The 19,098-nt window shown below is 38.6% G+C and overlaps 1 protein-coding gene across 18 annotated transcripts in view; it reads left to right on the top strand.

The window, feature by feature from the left end:
• mycbp2 (MYC binding protein 2) overlaps positions 1-19,098 on the top strand; it is a 181,973-nt gene that overhangs the window by 98,051 nt on the left and 64,824 nt on the right. For all 18 annotated transcript variants that reach the window (XM_061724185.1, XM_061724195.1, XM_061724179.1 and 15 more), the window contains 15 exons: positions 3,679-3,885; positions 5,393-5,530; positions 6,927-7,105; positions 7,900-8,042; positions 8,125-8,225; positions 9,262-9,480; positions 11,116-11,338; positions 13,204-13,322; positions 14,584-14,671; positions 14,765-14,814; positions 14,893-15,065; positions 16,386-16,530; positions 16,797-17,003; positions 18,179-18,234; positions 18,304-18,419. In XM_061724185.1, the coding sequence (XP_061580169.1) occupies positions 3,679-3,885; positions 5,393-5,530; positions 6,927-7,105; positions 7,900-8,042; positions 8,125-8,225; positions 9,262-9,480; positions 11,116-11,338; positions 13,204-13,322; positions 14,584-14,671; positions 14,765-14,814; positions 14,893-15,065; positions 16,386-16,530; positions 16,797-17,003; positions 18,179-18,234; positions 18,304-18,419 (2,164 nt within the window). The remainder of the gene's footprint in view (positions 1-3,678; positions 3,886-5,392; positions 5,531-6,926; positions 7,106-7,899; positions 8,043-8,124; positions 8,226-9,261; positions 9,481-11,115; positions 11,339-13,203; positions 13,323-14,583; positions 14,672-14,764; positions 14,815-14,892; positions 15,066-16,385; positions 16,531-16,796; positions 17,004-18,178; positions 18,235-18,303; positions 18,420-19,098) is intronic.

Below are 19,098 nucleotides of genomic sequence, written 5' to 3'. Positions count from 1 at the left end.
CTTGCACGGCCCTGATACTCTTCCGTAGAAAAGCTTCAATCGGCGAACCTTTTTAATATTTTTAGTTTGTCTCTGCTCTTGAAAAGTGCGTTGGTATCTGAGCAGTTATGAAGTGACAGAGCTCCTGGTAGATCTGGTCGTTCCTTATCTCCGTCTAGATCTTTTTAATTCTCTCCTCAGCACCAGGTTTATGAACATCTGCACCTCAGAGTTGGATCACCAACTTCTGCTGCCGTTGCTGCTGGAATCAAATGAACAAGAATCTCCGTCAGAGTCTCTTTCTCTGATGTCACATCCTGACTCAGACGTCTGACTCCAACCCCCCGACCAATCGGTGGCCTGGAGTGTGATGACATCACAGCCCGACTCAGCAGCTTAGAACCTCGGCAGAATAGCTACAGAAAAGTATTTACTCGGCACGTTAGACCCCTGGTGGGAAAGAACCAAACTGAGTGGAGGCGAGTCGGGCTGAGTAGGTTCTAGTGGAAAAGTGCCATTAGACCAGGAGTCGGCAACCAAAAATGTTTTAGAGCCATATTGGAGCAAAAACACAAAAAACAAATATGTCTGGAGCCGCAAAAAATGAAAAGTCTTGTATAAGCCTTAGAATGAAGGGAACACATGCTGCATGTTTCTATATTAGTTAGAACTGGGGGAAGATTTTTTTTCATTATGTACTTCGAGAAAAAAGTTTAAATGTTGAGAAAAAAGTCGAAATGTCGAAAAAAAGTCAATGTCGAGAAAAAAGTCGAAATGTCGAGAAAAAAGTCGAAATGACGAGAAAAAAGTCAATGACGAGAAAAAAGTCGAAATGTCGAGAAAAAAGTCGAAATTACGAGAAAAAAGTCGAAATGACGAGAAAAAAGTCGAAATGACGAGAAAAAAGTCGAAATGTCGAGAAAAAAGTCGAAATGACGAGAAAAAAGTCGAAATGACGAGAAAAAAGTCAATGACGAGAAAAAAGTCAAAATGTCGAGAAAAAAGTCGAAATGTTGAGAAAAAAGTCAAAATTTCAAAAAGGGTCGAAATGTCAAGATTAAAAAAGAAAAAAGAAAAAAAAAAGGAAAAAAAGGTCAAACATTTTTGAAAAAGCTCCAGGAGCCACTAGAGCCGCGGGTTGCCGACCCCTGCAATAGACTGGTGTTTGATGGTAGGGATGGAAGACTGCGAGATGGAGCCAGCGCTTCCTAAACAAATATTCCCTCGAAAGGAAACTCGAAGTGACATTTTTACCAGAAAAGAAAGTCGTTTCTCCGAAGAAACAAATCAGAGAAACCGATTCTCTCTTTCACGTAAAGCCTGTGTTGTGACGGTACAAAGTGACGTAGGTCGGTTTCCTCGCTGATGCTGGAACACGACGACCCGTCAGGAGGACCAGGACGTTCCGTGTCGTCCTCTCTTTCTCTCTGTCTGATCTTTCTTTGACTATCATCACTCCTGCACTCATGCACTGCGTCAGGACTCCTGTTGCCATGGTAACGGGGCTTGACAGAAGCCCCTACAAAGCTTTGTTTCCTCCCCGTCTGTCGTCAGGGCAACATGCCGTCTGCGGGGACGTCTGGCTCTCTGCAGCTATCAGACCGGTTATAAATAGAAGCTGATTATTTGGTGTGATGGATGCCAGGCGTGAGATGTTTCAGTCACTTCTGAGAGGAGGTTAATACCCGGCCGTGGACGCGTGTATGTAGCACGTTATTACAATTGAAAAGCACCTATTAATACAAAATGATTAATACATATAAAACAAAGGTATAATACACATAGGCATGTACCTATGGACATTTGTATGTATATGTGTGTGTATACAAGACTGGATTACAGAAAATTAGAATATTGTGATTTTCTGTAATGCAATTACAAAAACAAAAATATCATACATTCTGGATTCATTACAAATCAACTGAAATATTGCATATATATTTTATTATTTTAATATTGCTGATCATGGCTTACAGCTTAAGAAAACTCAAATATCCTATCTCAAAAAATTTGAATATTCTGGGAATCTTAAGCTGTAAACCATAATCAGCAATATTAAAATAATAAAAGGCTTGCAATATTTCAGTTGATTTGTAATGAATCCAGAATGTATGACATTTTTGTTTTTGTAATTGCATTACAGAAACAATATTCTAATTTTCTGAGACAGTCCTTATGTTCCACATCTGCTCAAATCAGTCAGCAAATCAGTCAAATTACCAATTCCAAGGACCAATCATCTTAAGAGATCTTTTATTTATAGATCAGTGACTTTGTGGAATAACCTGCCTCAAAACCTCTGCTGCATATACAACAAATTCACTTTTAAAAAGAAAACTCAGTCTACTTAACATTGTAAAGTTTTTGATGATTCATTTGTTAATGAATCCAGAATGTATGACATTTTTGTTTTTTTAATTGCATAACAGAAAATAAAGAACTTTATCACAATATTCTAATTTTCTGAGACAGTCCTGTATGTGTGTGTGTATGTATATGTATGTACTGTGTGTGTATATATATATATATATATTGTATATACAGTATGTGTATGTATGTGCCTATATATATATATATATATATATATATATATATATATATATATATATATATATATATATATATATATATATACACACACACACACACACACACACACACTGTATGGAATGATATTTAGTAATGACATGTGGAATATGCTGTATTTTTGTGTACAGTTATTTTGTTTATACTCGGGAAACTTCTCATATGGATTTATTTATGTATTTTGTTTCATTCTCTAAATCCTAAATGCACTAGTTTGTAAAAGCTAACTTTTTTTTCTTCCTTTTTTCTTGTGAAAAAGGGTAGGCGTCATAAGCTTAGGCTTCAGTCTACATCTTTGGTCCTTGGTTTTTAGTTAAAATTGTGTATATATATATATATATATATATATATATATATACATACAGGACTGTCTCAGAAAATTAGAATATTGTGATAAAGTTGTTGAAAACAGAGAACTGAGGCACTCATGAGTGCCTCAGTTCTCTGTTTTCAACAATTTATGGATCTCCCTTGACTGAAGAGCACCTGAGGGATACTATTTTTGCTAATACCCAAGCAGCACTCCATGCACTGCGTTCCTGTCTAAAGATTGTGATAAAGTTCTTTATTTTCTGTAATGCAAAAATGTCATACATTCTGGATTCATTACAAATCAACTGAAATATTGCAAGACTTTTATTATTTTAATATTGCTGATTATGGCTTACAGTTTAAGATTAAAATTCCCAGAATATTCTAATTTTTTGAGATAGGATATTTGAGCTTTCTTAAGCTGTAAGCCATGATCAGCAATATTAAAATAATAAAAGGCTTGCAATATTTCAGTTGATTTGTAATGAATCCAGAATGTATGACATCTTTGTTTTTGTAATTGCATTACAGAAAATCACAATAATAATAATATAATAATAATAATAATAATAATAATAATAATAATAATAATAATAATAATATACACACACCAAAAAAAAAAAAAAAAGTTTTTGTATTTCACTGACGATTTTGGGTTATTTTTGTTGTGGAAATTGTAAGGACTAATAAACTAAAATACAGACTGGTAGTAAAACCGTGAAGCCCTGCTAGTCTCACGTGTTCATCCCCCCCGTTTCTGTTTGTGACTCCATTAATGTGTCGTCTGCTGTCGTCCGTCAGGTTGATGGACTGAACTCTCTTCACTCGGTGAAAGCTTCTCCCAACCGCTTCACCAAGACGAGCCAGGGCCGCAGCTGGAACACGGGCAACGGCTCGCCGGACGCCATCTGCCTGACGGTGGACAAGCCCGGCGTGGTGCTGGTGGGGGTGTGCGTGTACGGAGGGGGCGGCATCCACGAGTACGAGCTGGAGGTGCTGGCCGACGACGTGAGTTACTGCTCCTCACTGTCTCTGCTGCTGCTGCTCGGCTTTAGTTTATTTAACCCTTTAGGCAAGTTTATTTGTGTAGCACAATTCAACACAAGGTAATTCAAAGTGCTTTACATCAACATTAAAAGCGTCAAGATACAATTAAAACATAAATAACAAATAAAATGAAATAAAATGATAATAAAAGAGGTAAAATAATAGAAAGCACAAGTTGTTAAAAAGTAAGGGCAGTAGATCCAGCAGGTACATCTCATTCTTACAATGGCAAGAATTACGTTTCTATTGAATTCAAATAGTTACAGATTACTTTTGTAATGCTGTATTTGACCCGGTCTTTGTACATTTTGACCGTATAGAAACATAATTCTTGCCATTGTAAAAATGAGATGTACCTGCTGGATCTACTGTCCTTACTTTTTAACAACTTGTGCTTTCTATTGTTTTTAGGGATGCCCCGTTACCGATACTGCTCTCATAAACTCGTACTCGCAAAAATTCTCTGATACCACGCACCGATACCACTTCATTGTTGTTGTAGTTACTGGTTAGCGCCTCTAGGGGGAGATGTTGAGCCGCCCCCGGGTGAGTGTGCAGCCTGGCGGCGGAGCCAGTTAGCCGCTAGTCGGCTAAGCTCAGCGTGATGATGAGAAAAGAGTAATACCCGTGGGTGAGACTGGCAGTGCCGTTTCAGGCAAGATAGCGACAATTAATGCAGCGGGACGTCAGCAGTTTGGACATGTTTGAAAATAAGGGACGACGACAGAAGCAAGGCAGACTGAAGCTACGTGCTGCTAAGGTGTCGAGAGGAGGGAAGGAGAATACGTCGTTTAATATCAGCAACTTGATAAAACATCTCAAGACGCATCATAAAGCTGAGTATACAGAGTTTGCTAATGCTACTGCAAGACCACAACAGCAACATTAGCTCAGGTTCTGCAAAAGAGACAGACAATCAGGAAAGAGACATTAACCCACGGGCGTGTTGGGACTCAGCGGGCTATCGGCACGGCGCTAGCCGGGGGTCTGACCGGGCCGTGGAGGAAAGCCCAGCCGGCTGAGTTTTGTTTAAAATAGTTATTCTACTCATTTTATTTATTTTTATTGAATTTATCTGTTGCAAATAAAATCTGTCTTCCAATCAATTGCATTTTTAGCCTAATTATTTTTGTAGTAGAAGTATCGTATCGGTATTTGGTATCGGCAAGTACACAAATTAAGGTACTCGTACTCAGTGTGAAAAAAATGGTATCGGGGCATCCCTAGAAAGATGTGTAAAATTAAAAAACGATTGAAATTTTTTTGTTGGGTTATTCGCGCTTTTTAGCAATTTATTTAGTGAGTATGGACTTGTAACATACAGATTATTAAAGATTGGCTTATATGGGTTGTTTTGATGCATGGCAAATAAAGATACTCCGTAAAAAGGCAGTATAGCATGTAAAAATGTAAGAATATGCTTGTACTATGGTAAAGGGTTGACACATGTGGATCTGTGGTTGTTCAGGCGCAGACGGAGCACCCTGGAGACTCGGCACATTCTCACCGCTGGACGTCTCTGGAGCTGGTGAAGGGAACCTACAGCACCGACGACTCGCCCAGCGACATCTCTGAGATCCGGCTGGACAAAGCCGTGCCGCTCAAGGTTCGTACGTCAGGGAAGACTGTGCCCACTAAAGCTGCTTTAGTCAACGGAATTTATGACTAAATATCGTCGTCAACGAACCTTTATCACCTGAGGAAAACCAGACGAGACGCAACGAAAATGCTGGTCATGTGACATAACAATAACGATGATTAAATATATAATGCAATATCGTAGAGTAATAAAAACCACACTAAAATGTGGATTACAAAATAAGAACTCTGCTAAAATGTGTCTTCATTTTCGTTGACCAAAACGAGACGAAATGTTCTATTAAAGATCCTTAATGTCCATGTTTTCAGTAGTTTCTCTGGTTTAGTTCTGCTGATGGTGACGTCACGTCCTCAATCCCAGTCACCACAAAATCACAGGAAAAGTAAATATGTTGTAAACTCAAATTAGAGTCTTCTGTATCTGGAATGAATGTATTCTTGAGTCTATAAGGTAACAATAATATAATAATAATATAACATTATTACACTTTCTTACATAGACGTGGAAAAGAAAACCCAATGTGTCGTCGAAAAAGAAAATTGGGAGAATTGTGGAAAAATAAATACGTTGTAAACTCAAATTAGAGACTTCTGTATCTGGAATGAATGTATTCTTACGGAAGATTATTAAGGCCATGCAGGAGAAAAAATATTTGAGAGGGGAAGTTTTTTATTTATTGTGCACTTCGAGAAAAAAGTAAAAATGTCGAGAAAAAAGTCGAAATGTCGAGATTAATGTTGAAATAAAATTTCAAGAAAAAAGTCGAAATGTTGAAATACAATTTCAAGAATAAAGAATTTATTCTTATTCTTAAAAAAATTTGTGAATAAAGTCGAAATTTTGCTTTTTTTCCTCAACATTTCAACTTTATTCACGAAATTTTGACTTTATTCTTGAAATTGTATTTCAACATTATTCTCGACATTTCGACTTTTTTCTCAACATTTTGGCTTTTTTCTCAAAGCGCATAATGAAAAGAAAATCTTCCTCCTCTAAAATATTGTTTTTATTTTTCTCCTGCCTGACTCTAATATTCCGTATATTCTTGAGTCTATAAGGTAACAATAATATAATAAGATAAACTTGTTTGAATTATAAAATAGGTTTGGTTAAATACAATCTTTGACTAAAACTAGACTAAAATGGACAATTCTGACTAAAATAAGACTAAAATGCTCAGACTTTTAGTCGACTGAAACTTGACACGACTAAAAGGAGAATGAACGTGAATAAAACTAATAAAAACTGAAATGATAGCTTGATCCAAAGACTAGACTGAAACTAAAATTGAAACAGGCTGATGAAAACAACACTATGCGTACGTCAACGGTCAAATATCTGTGGATAAGTTATAACCAGCTAGTGAGGGTTAAAAGGGACGTCTGAACTCCTCCGGTTGCAGGAAGGGGTGAAGTACGCGGTGAGACTCCGGAACTACGGCAGCCGGACGGCGAACGGAGACGGAGGGATGACGACGGTGCAGTGCAGCGACGGCGTGTCCTTCACCTTCAGCACCTGCAGTCTGAGCAGCAACGGGACCAACCAGACCCGAGGACAGATTCCTCAGATCCTCTACTACAGGTGAGCTGGAGTCGCCCCGTCTCAGTTAAGGTGTAACTCCTAGGGCTGGGGATCCATTCAAATGTCAAGATTCGATTCCGATTCTTAAGATTCAGAATCGATTATCAAGATTTGATTCGATCCAATTCCGATATTGATTTGGGTTAGTGTTAATAAAATTGTTTTTTGAGCTGTTGCATGAATTATATGACTGTAGTTCTGCAACATATTAATACTAGTATTATATTGAGATTCAACAAGTAAGTATTGCAGCTAATGATGCTGTAAGGACCAATCAGCTCCCAGAATGCTGATAGAACTGAAACAGAAACATCGTGGGTCAGAATTATTAAACAGATCCAGGGAGGAAACAGAGACGGAGGAAATTTGATTAAGTTTTTCCCACATTCCGTTTTTATTTTTTCCATTTTCGGTCTATTTCGGTTTTTCATTTTTGAGAATTGGGTTTTTAGCATTTTATGCAAATGTAACCCCAAGACAGTATATAAAGTAATGAAATATAGACAATTTATGCAATTATAACTGAAAACTTTAATATTTTTATATCTTTAAACATATTTAAAGGCAAAAACATGACACCAGTTATTCTCGTGTCCAATAAAACATACATTTTTTGGACATAAACAAAAAAATACCAAAAGTTATAATGTAATGATGAGGAAAAAAAAAAAAAGACATATGAATGGATTTTTAGGAATTAATATGAGAATCGATTTAGAATCGTAAAATCGATCTTTTCAACACAGGCCTAGTACCTGGTTGTTTAACCTAACCTGCCTGTGTCTCTGCTGCAGGAGCGAGTACGACGGAGACCTGCAGTCCCAGCTGCTCAGCAAGGCCAACGAGGAGGACAAGAACTGCAGCAGAGCTCTGTCTGTGGTCAGTGCTGTGGTGCGAGCTGCCAAGGACCTGCTGCACCGCGCGTTTGCAGTCGATGGTGAGCCCGACAGGCCTTCTCAAAATGAGCGGGTGATTTTTATGGAGCTTCTCTTAAGCTGCATCTTCCTCATTGTCTGCAGTGGACGACATTCCCGAGCTGCTGAGCTCCTCCAGCCTGTTCTACATGCTGCTGCCGCTGATCCTGGCTTACATCGGCCCCGTCGCCGCGTCTGTGCCCAAGGTACGACCTCAAACTGCCCAGGACATCATGGGTTTTCATTAAAGTGTCCGTCAGGGTTGAAAGATTTAAATTCGAGAACGAGACAAAGATTCTGAGGCCACGTTTCCACATAGTCGGGGATTTACAAAAACGGATATTTCCCCCTCTACGTTTTGAAAAATACCATCATTTACACGAACCCGCATCAATACGCTGTTAAGGTGCTATGAGCTGGACAATAAGGACATTGATATGAGAATAATATAAATAAATAAGAATAAAAACGTACGGAAGAGTATTAGGGCCAGGCAGGAGAAAAATTAAAATAATATTTTAGAGGAGGAAGATTTTTTTTCATTATGCACTTCGAGAAAAAAGTCGAAATGTTGAGAAAAAAGTCGAAATGTCGAGATTAATGTTGAAGTACAATTTCGAGAAAAAAGTCAAAATGTCGAGAAAAAGTAAAAATTTCGTGAATAAAGTTGAAATGTTGAGAAAAAAGACGAAATCTCGACTTTATTCACAAAATTTCAACTTTATTCTTGAAATTGTATTTCAACATCAATCTCGACATTTCAACTTTTTTCTTGACATTTCAACGACTTCGAAGTGTTTTAGAGGAGGAAGATTTTTTTTTTCATTATGAACTTCGGGAAAAAAGTGGAAATGTCGAGATTAATGTTGAAGTACAATTTCGAGAAAAAAGTCGACATGTTGAGAAAAAAGTCGAAATGTCGAGAATAATGTTGAAGTAAAATTCACAAAATTTCAACTTTATTCTTGAAATTGTATTTCAACATTATTTGACATTTAAACTTTTTTCTCGAAATTGTATTTCAATATTAATCTCGACATTTCCACTTTTTTCTCGAAGTGCATGATAAAAAAAAAAAATCTTCCCCTCTCAAATATTTTTTCTCCTGCATGGCCCTAATTCTCTTCCGTAAAAACACTGTAATTGTTGACGGAATTTTCATTAAAAAAAATATGTTTAAAAAAAGAAAGGGTCTGTCAGGGGTTTGACTGTGAGGCTCCGTGTCTCTCTCTCCTCTTCCAGGCTGCCGTCGAGGTGTTCGGACTGGTTCAGGAGCTGCTGCCGGCCGTTTCCGCCCTGAACCAGAAATACGCCCCGCCCAGCTTCAACCCCAACCAATCGACGGACAGCACGACGGGGAACCAGCCGGAGCAGGGCCTGTCCGCCTGCACCACCTCCAGCCACTACTCCGTCATGGAGAGTGATCACCCCTACAAGCAGGCCGGGGTCACCCAGTACCGGGTAATAACTTTATTTATAAAGCACTTAACAACAACCACAGCTGGAACAAGCTGCTGTACACAAATAAATACAACAACACAGGAACATCAGACAATAGAGGGTATGCATTGACGTCACTTCCCCACTGGACCCCCCCCCTTACTGCACTGAGTGGCAAAAACAGCTGCAACTAGTGGAGAAGACGAGATAACAGGCGATTATCGGCTTAAATTAAAGGCAGTTGGACTTGACAGTGACCCGTACAGTTACCCCAAGAACCAGTGGTCCATGGACATTAATATTTGGTACAGTTACCAAGAACTTGTGGTCCATGGACATTAATATTTGGCCATGAATCCAGTTTCCTGATATTTATATGTACTTAATTTCTACACCAGGGAAATACACGAAGCAAAGCTTGAAGGCAAACAAAAGTCTTGACGCTTGGTCCGACTTCAAGGCAGGATTTGTTGTAGAAATTAAAGTGATGAGGACACCGAATTTTATGATTTGACCGTTTAACGTTAGCTACCCAAAAATCCAACATTACCTGATACAAAATGGGAACCACAAATCCACGTTTCAGTGCCTGGAATCCAGTTGTTTTTGTGAATTGCAGCGATCCATTTGTCTCTTAAGCTTATTTTTCAGCAGTCTGTAAAACGATAACTCCGATTTCTTGCTAAATCTATGAGTACAGTCGATCGCACAACAGCTCTTTCCCATTTTAGATGTTTTCCAGTTGCTCAAACTGAAAGTTTACGCTGACACTCAGTCTTTCTGACACTCAGTCTTTCTGCCACGCAGTCTTTCTGACACTCAGTGGGCGAAACTAGGGCTGGGCGATATGGACCAAAAGTCATATCTCGATATTTTCTAGCTGAATGGCGATACTCGATATATATCGATATTTTTTCTGTGCCATAATTGCGGTTTCCCCCAAAGCATTATAGCATAGCATCTCTGTTAGCATCTCTGTTAGCATCTCTGTTAGCTTCATTTTTTCTGAGGCAAACCCTTAAAAAAACAGTCAGTTTTAATACAAAGCCTCGTGCCAAATGTCACACAGGTTCCTTTATTAACAGAGGTCTGCACAATATCAAAATGTATAAAACAAATGAAATAAAAATAAACTGCCTGCATATATAGAATAAAAAGGCTTCTTGAATAAAATAAAACAAATATCCCTTTCCTGCATAACAATTAAATTAAAATACACTGTGCAATAATACAATGTAGACAGTAACAGGCAGACTTTTCCACTGAGGTTGACAGTTGTGCAAATAACAAAACATTTTGTGCAAATCTCAAATAAAACATTCAAGTCAATTTGTCACAAAATAAGCTATATCAAAATCATTAAAAAAAAAAATGTAATCGATATAAACGATATTGTCTCGTATAAATATAAATCTATATAATATAAAAAATATATCGATATATATATTAAAATCTCGATATATCGCCCAGCCCTAGGCGAAACCCGCTGTGAAGTCGCATCTGTGACGTCATGCGTATTCCCTCTATAATCTGCCAAAATGCCCAAGTCAACAGGGAGGGGTTGGGGCGCCCAAAGGGCTCGTGGTGGGGGGGAGACGTTTTTCAGGAGGAACCTGACTCACTGATCCCTTCTTTCTCCCTCTCACCGGGTCTCAGGTGTCGTTTCCCGACTGCGTCCGCTGGACCACCATCGAGTTCGACCAGCAGTGTGGGACGGCGCAGCCGGAGGACGTGCTGCGGCTGCTCATCCCCAGCCGCACGCTGCAGCTCTCCAACCTGGGGGGCAAACCGCTGGTGCACGACACCATCAACACCTGGACCGAGCTCAAGAAGTTCTCCGGCTCCACCGGCTGGCCCACCACCGTCCTCGTGCTGCCGGGTGAGCTGCACCTTTATTTAACCAGGAATAATCCCAATGAGACTCAGAATCTCTTTACACGGGGGTCCAGGCCAAGAGGGCACGGAGTAGCTCCACGTAAAATACTCACTTAAACTACAACAAAGATTCAGATTCAGACGCCTTTATTAATCCCTTTGGGAGGTTCCCTCGGGGAAATTGACATCTCCATCTCACTCACACAGCAGTCATTTACAAACAGCCCAAAAACCAAACACGCAAATGAAGATAAAAATATACAAAATTTTCATTTTTTTCATTTTATTCTTTATTTCATTCAAAAAAACAAAACAATTCAATACAAATACAAATACAAATGTTCCTAACTTGTGAATGAAAAGGGAGCAGGAAGAAGAAGGATCTTATCTGATCTGCCCCTTTCACAAATAACATAAATTAAAAATAATAATAATAAAAAAACAACAACTAAGTGAAAAAAAAAACTAAAATAAAATAAAATTAAAATAACATTAAAATAAAATTACCGCCGCCTAGGGGTATGTCAATCAAACTCAACTAACATTTTTCATTATATTTCCTTAACATACAGGCTTTAATTGTTCTTTTGAATGTAATGATTGATTTGGATTCTTTGTTTTCTTTCAGATTGTTCCATATATTGATTCCTTTCACAGAAACACAACGTTCCATCCAAATTAAAATTAAAAATAAAAACAAAAAAAGAAAAAAAAAAATTAAAAGTGCAGTGCCATAAATAGAATTATATTCATTTATTTTTTAATTTATACTGTGTAGCTTTAATACTTAAATATTACTTAAAATAATTTACATTTATTTGACATTATCTTTGTTGAATGTTTGTTCTATTCTTGAATCCAAAAAAAAAGGAGGTAGACTGTTTATCTTTTTTTTTTAATTTCTGTTCTACTGTGCCTTACCCCCTAATAAAAATATTAAAACAAAAAGAAAAGAAATAAGTGTTATGTAATATTGCACAAAATTATTGCACTGTCCTGGTTATTACACAGATAAAAACAGCTAAAACAGTTTCACCAACCACATCATTACAGTATAATCACTTTAGTCCTCGATCCGAGCTTTAAAATCCTCCATTCTCGGGAAATAATCCAATTTAAGATGACTTTGCAATTTAAACCAGGACGAGGGGGCGAATGCTCTAAAGGCGCGTTCCCCAAAAACAGTTCAGATACGAGGAATAGTGTACATTATCAATCTGTCATTCCTGAGACTTTAGAAACCAAGAGAGGACACAAATGATGGGTATAAAAAAAAAACAATACAAGCGTCACCTCCGTTTCACAGCTTTGACTGACGCAGCCGTCAGTACTGAAGGTCGTAGTTGCAAGGAAACCTCATTTATTCAGTAATAACGCACAATGTCGAGATTTGTTGAACAGATATGTTCATTGAAACAAGAATGGTGAATCCAAGTCTCTTGTTTCATCTGGAAAATAGATGTAAAACTGATTTAGATCGTTAAATAAATAAACTTGAACTTGAACTTAAATGTCAAACAAATGCCGTGACTCATGAGCAGTAGAATTAGTTTTGACGTCTCGGTTCTTCTTTAACGTCAACGGAAGTAGACGCTAACCTCTCGGCAGGCACATGATTACATTTAATGTCCTGTTAAAAGAGATAAATATCTTTCATTTAAGCTCTGAGAAGGTCTTTTGTTGTTTGAGCAGCGCTGGACAGCAGAGGAAGGAAGTATTTGCAGTATTTATGATGAAAGCGTGGCAGCCTTCCAAATGTTTATATTATAATCGTTTGATGCTCTGTAATGTGATTGTAAAAGAGCAGTGACTGAACTTTTGTCCAGGAACATCTTTCTTATTTCCTTGAATGTCTTTCTCTGTTCTCAGGAAATGAAGTTCTGTTTTCGCTGGAAACGGCATCTGATTACGTTAAAGATGAAAAAGCTTGCTTCTACGGCTTTAAGTGCGTTGCCGTCGGATACGAGTTCAACCCTGGTCCTGATGAGGTACTAACACTCTTCTACACTACACAACACTTCCATGTGGACAGTAGCTCTTGTTCTTTATTTTTTATATCTGTCTGGATGTTGGTTGGTTTTAATTCATTTCCCACATTTTCATTTCATTTTCCACAAACTGAACTAAAAGTAAATGTCAGGTTTGCATTATGCATCTTCAGTTTCATACAAGTACAAATATTTGGCCACAAAAGGAATAGTTTCTCTCATGTATGACTTGACTTTTTTCTTTTCCAGAAATTTAACAACTAAAATTAAATAAAAGTAAATAAATAAACTATGAAAAGTCCCAAACTCCAAAGTCAACATGACTGTTATTGATCTTGTGCCAGAGCTCAGAGCTTCACATGTTCCAGCCTGAGGTATCGTTTCATCCCTCTCTGACCTTTGGGGACGACACAATCTTTACATCATAAAAAAGATTGATTAATGCTCACCTTAGAAGTAAAAGTTCGGAGCTCAAAACCCCCCAAGAGTCCTGTGATCGGGACGCAAAACGGTACTAGTTTCTTCTGAGCGGAGTCAGATTTTGGTCTGCGGGTCGAGGTCGTCACGTGATCCCGCTGCACCAACAGGATGTTACTAGTAAACACAATATACCGTATTGGCCCGAATATAAGACGGTGTTTTTTGCATTGAAATAAGACTGAAAAAGTGGGTGTCGTCTTACATTCGGGGTCTAGACGTTATACCCATTCACAACACTAGATGGCGCCAGATATCTTTAAAGCGAATGCTGAATTTAACTCCCCAGGCCAAAGTAAACCCCTGTCACGAAGAAGAAAAATATAAAATAGCGCTAAGAAAGAAAATAAGAGAAGAGAATATGGAGAAACGAGAAAAGTGGGTGGAAGTTCGGCAGGTAAACCGGCAGCTGAGGAGAAGTTATGATGCAAACTTCAAGATGATGATTTGAATGAGGCAAAATAACATGCTTTTTCTCTCGAATATATTATTATAATAATTTGTTTCAGATGTACTGTCATTATTTTCTGTATGAAAATTGAATTTGGTGTTCAAAAAGTCTTTTTTCAAACTTGAGTCTTGAAAAAGAGGGGGTCGTCTTATAATCAGGGTCGTCTTATATTCGGGCCAATACGGTATTAATATTAATAACCCAATATCGCCCTACAGTTTGTCACCTCCACGACACGTATCGTGACGTTTTTGTATCGTGAAATTTCGATATATTGTTCCACCCCTACTGTCATGTCACGTCAGGGTAAAGTTGACCTTTGTGGCGTTTCAGGGAATCATCCAGCTGGAGAAGGAGCTGGCGTACCTGGGCAGCGTGTGTGCTGCCGCTCTGATGAAGAAGGACCTGGCCCTCCCCATCGGTACGGGAAAGATCAGTTACAGGAACTGTTAGGACCATCTCATGATGACGTGAAAGAAAATAATGTATTTTATTTTTGGATTAAAATCTTTAGGCAGTGAATTGGAAGAAGATCTTGAGATCCTTGAAGAAGCTTCTCTTCAGGTACGTTACCCTGAGTGATTACTTTGTTCGAGGTGTTTGCCAACTCGATGTTTGTTAACGCCCGTCTCCGTCTCCCAGGTGTGTAAGTCCCACTCGGGGATCCTGGGGAAGGGTCTGGCCTTGTCCCACTCTCCCACCATCCTGGAGGCTCTGGAGGGGAATCTGCCGCTGCATCTGCAGACCAATGAGCACTCCTTTCTGGAGGATTTCATCACCTGTGTCCCCAACTCCAGTGGAGGCCGTCTGGCCAGGTACGCACCCGTGCTCCTCTCTGGTCCACGCCTAAAAGTTCAGCATGAAACACCTTTTATAGTAATAAGATATAAGTGGTGATGGGGGTCCTTAAAAAGTCTTAAATTCAATTTTTGCTAAAATAAGGCCTTTAAATGTCTTAATTTGTCTTAAATCTCAATCCAAGGGTCTTAATTTTAGAGGGAATGTATCCAGTCATCATTACTTAGAACCATTATTTAGAACCTGCGGAGGTTCTAAATCTGTGTTGCCAGGTTGAGCAAGTTTCGAAAAATATATATTTGGGCTGCTTTTCCTGTTTTTTGCTAAATATTTAGGAGAAATTAATAACAAAAAAGTTTCCATTATGGCAGAGAAAAGTATAAACCTACACAATAAACTCACTGATATATATTAATCTAATCAATTTAATTGTAGTCTTTGTTTGGAGCCTGAACTTTTTTTGGCTGTTTAGTGGCGCTGTGAAGCTTGAAATTTAAAATGCACTTCATAAATGACGGTTTTAACGAAGATTATTTGTGATTTGGGCTGGTTTTTCATTACTTCGGCAGGTTTTACATCATGTTTGTCCGATGACACCACCCATGAGTCTGTATGTCAAACCATTCAAAAAATAAGACACAAAGTAGGAACTATCAAATATGGACCAATCAGATGAAGGGTGGGTGCGCTTTTTGGCGTAATGCCCATCGTCGCAGGATGGAGACGCACATTTTGATGTATAACACACCTGGGTGCATGTTACGGTTCGGGCCGCATTACCGGCCAAAGAAATGGCATAAATTGCCCAAAATGACACGATTAATTAAAAATGGCCGACTTCCTGTTCGGTTTCGGCCATGGCGCCAAGAGACTTTTCTTTAAGTTGCAACATGATACAGGTGTGTACCGATTTTCGTGCATGTACGTCAAACCGTATTGTGGGGTTTGAGGCACAAAGTATTCTAGGGGGCGCTGTTGAGCCGTTAGGCCACGCCCATTAATGCAAACCATTAAATATTACATTTTCCGCCAGGCCTGGACTGGTGCAAAATTTGGTGACTTTTGGGGCACGTTTAGGGGGAAAAAAGGCCCTCATTTCGCCAAAAAAATAAAAATAACGAGAAAAAAATAATTCCTACAGATACAATAGGGCCTTTGCACTGTCAGTGCTCGGGCCCTAATTATTTATTATTATGAACAGACAGACCTTAGAATTGAAAGAAAGTGTTCTGTCTTGATCTTGAATTATATTGATGAATCATATTATTATTATCATTATTTATATTTTGAGGCAGCATACAGAAGTGATTATTTCTCCTCCATCTTTCTCCATCCAGGTGGCTGCAGCCGGACTCGTACGCAGATCCTCAGAAGACGTCTCTGATCCTGAACAAGGACGATATCCGCTGCGGCTGGCCGGCTACGGTGGTGGTTCAGACCAAAGACCAGTACGGAGACGTGGTGCACGTGCCCAACATGAAGGTGGGATAATGCAAATCATTCCTTCTTCTTGTGGAGTATGAATGATAATAAGAATTAAACTCAAAATAATTATGAGGATAACTCTGGGTAAAGTTAACGGAGAGCATGTGACTTTATACATCAGGCAGGTGAAACATGGAACTGTATTTTCTTTTATAAAATTGTCACCAGTTTTCTGTGATCAGTTGTCATTTGGACAGAAAGTCATTGCACTGCGATGTAACAGCCTGCTTGACTTGACGTTTCTCCCCTGCTGTCCCGTCCAGGTGGAGGTGAAGGCCGTCCCCGTCTCCCAGAAGAAGTCGGTGCAGCCAGATAACGTGAAGAAGCTGCAGCGTCTGCCCGGCAGCTCCTCGCCGGCCTCCTCCGGCCTGGACCTGACCTTCGGAGGGCTGCCGGCCCCCAAGCTGGAGGCCACGTACGAGCCCATGATCGTGAAGGAGGCGCGCTACATCGCCATCACCATGATGAAGGTCAGCACGGCACCGCCTCGCGCGCTCGCCGCCTCTCAGTTACGGTTCAGAGGGGCAGATTTTAGTCTCTCTTGTGTTTCTGATAGAGCTGTCAAAGTTAACGCATTAATAACGCGTTAACTTAACGTCGTCTTAACGTCGACAATTTTTTTTAACGCACGATTAACCCGCAGGATTAAAAAAAAAAAAGAAAAAGCGCATTATATAATTTCTGGCAGTCTACGGCACCGTAGCTTGAGGAAAAGTATGGTGCATTACTAAGTAAGTACCGAAGCGTATTGCGTTCACTTTTTTTAACGAAAAACTACTCTGTTTTTCTGAATTAACGAGATAATTATGTCATAATTCTGAGAAAAGTTTTAATGAAAAAAAATAATTCTGCTCTGTTTTTCTGAATTAACGAGATAATTATCTCTGAATTCCGAGAAAAACATTTTATGAAAAAAAAAAATCTTCTTTTTTTCTGAATTAACGAGATAATTATCTCATAATTCTGAGAAAAGTTTTCATGAAAAAAAATCTGCTCTGTTTTTCTCAATTAACAAGATAATTATCTCAGAATTCCGAGAAAAATTTTAATGAAAAAAAAAAATCTGCTCTGTTTTTCCCAAATTAACGAGATAATTATCTCATAATTCTGAGAAAAATTTTAATGAAAAAAAAAAATAAGTCTGCTCTGTTTTTCTGAATTAACAAAATAATTATCTCAGAATTCCAAGAAAAATTTTAATGAAAAAAAAATAATTCTACTCTGTTTTTTTTTAAGTGAATTACCATCGAAGTGCGTAAAGTCTCAAATACCACTTGCAGCCAAACACACGACCGATGCAGAGAGCGCAGCCCCCCCATTGTTTTACATTGAGCTGCTTAAAAAAACAAGGAATCTTAAGTTAGGCTTTCCAAGTGTAAAGTTGGGGACTACATTGTGTTTGTATTCATGAAGGAATGTTACATTCAGGTCAAAAGCTTTTTTTGTGGAAAGTTGAATAAACATTGGCATAAATCAGCATATTTGCCCTTTCTCATGTTGTTAACAGTATTAAAAACATTTAAAAAATACCTTAAGGTAATTTAGAACAGCAAAAAATGTTAGAATAAATGCTTTAATCGCGATTAAAAAAAAAAAAAGAATGGTTTGACAGCCCTAGTTTCTGATAATTCTGCATCTCTTTCAGGCGTATGAAAACTACTCCTTTGAGGAGCTGCGCTTCGCCTCCCCCACTCCTAAAAGGTAAGAGACGAGCAGCAGAAACATATTTCTACGGTAAGAGTCGGTCCCTCACTTCTCATCTCTGCTCAGGCCCAGCGAGAACATGCTGATCCGAGCAAACACAGACGGAACCTACAGCGCCAACTGGACCCCCGGAGCCGTCGGCCTCTACACCATCCACGTCACCATCGACGGCATCGAGATAGGTACTTGAATACTTATTATTATTATTATTATTATTATTATTACATCCCCAAGCCACGCCCACCCCATCACTCACGAACAAGATATTTACATATATTATATATATTACCTATATTATGGACATAGATATGTTATGTAGCTATGTATATGGATATATTGAGTTGTATTATACCAGGAGTCGGCAACCCAAAATGTTTTAGAGCCATATTGGACCAAAAACACAAAAAAACTAATATGTCTGGAGCCGCAAAAAATGAAAAGTCTTGTTTCAGAATGAAGGCAAATGGCGAAAGGCAAAATGTTGAGGAAAAAAGTCGAAATGTTGAGGAAAAAAGTCGAAATGTTGAGAAAAAAGTTGAAATGTCGGGTGAATAGTCGAAATGTCGAGGGAAAAAAGTCGAATTGTCGAGATTAATGTTGAAGTACAATCTTGAGAAAAAAGTCGAAATGTTGAGGAAAAAATTCGAAATGTCGAGATTAAAAAGGAAAGGGAAAAAGGAAGAAAAAGAGGAAAAAAAGAGAAAAAGAAAAAAGAAGAAAAAAGAAAGAGAGGGAAAAAAAGGAAAAAAAAGGTCTAACATTTTTGTAAAAGCTCTAGGGAGCCACTAGGGTGGCGCTAAAGAGCCGCGGGTTGCCGACCCCCGTATTATACGTACAGTATTTATATATCTATACTCTATT

Source organism: Cololabis saira, chromosome 6, assembly GCF_033807715.1.
Source record: "Cololabis saira isolate AMF1-May2022 chromosome 6, fColSai1.1, whole genome shotgun sequence".
Lineage (NCBI taxonomy): Eukaryota > Metazoa > Chordata > Actinopteri > Beloniformes > Belonidae > Cololabis > Cololabis saira.
The sequence above is the reverse complement of the archived record's forward strand: the minus strand, read 5'-3'. Positions and strand labels throughout refer to the sequence as shown.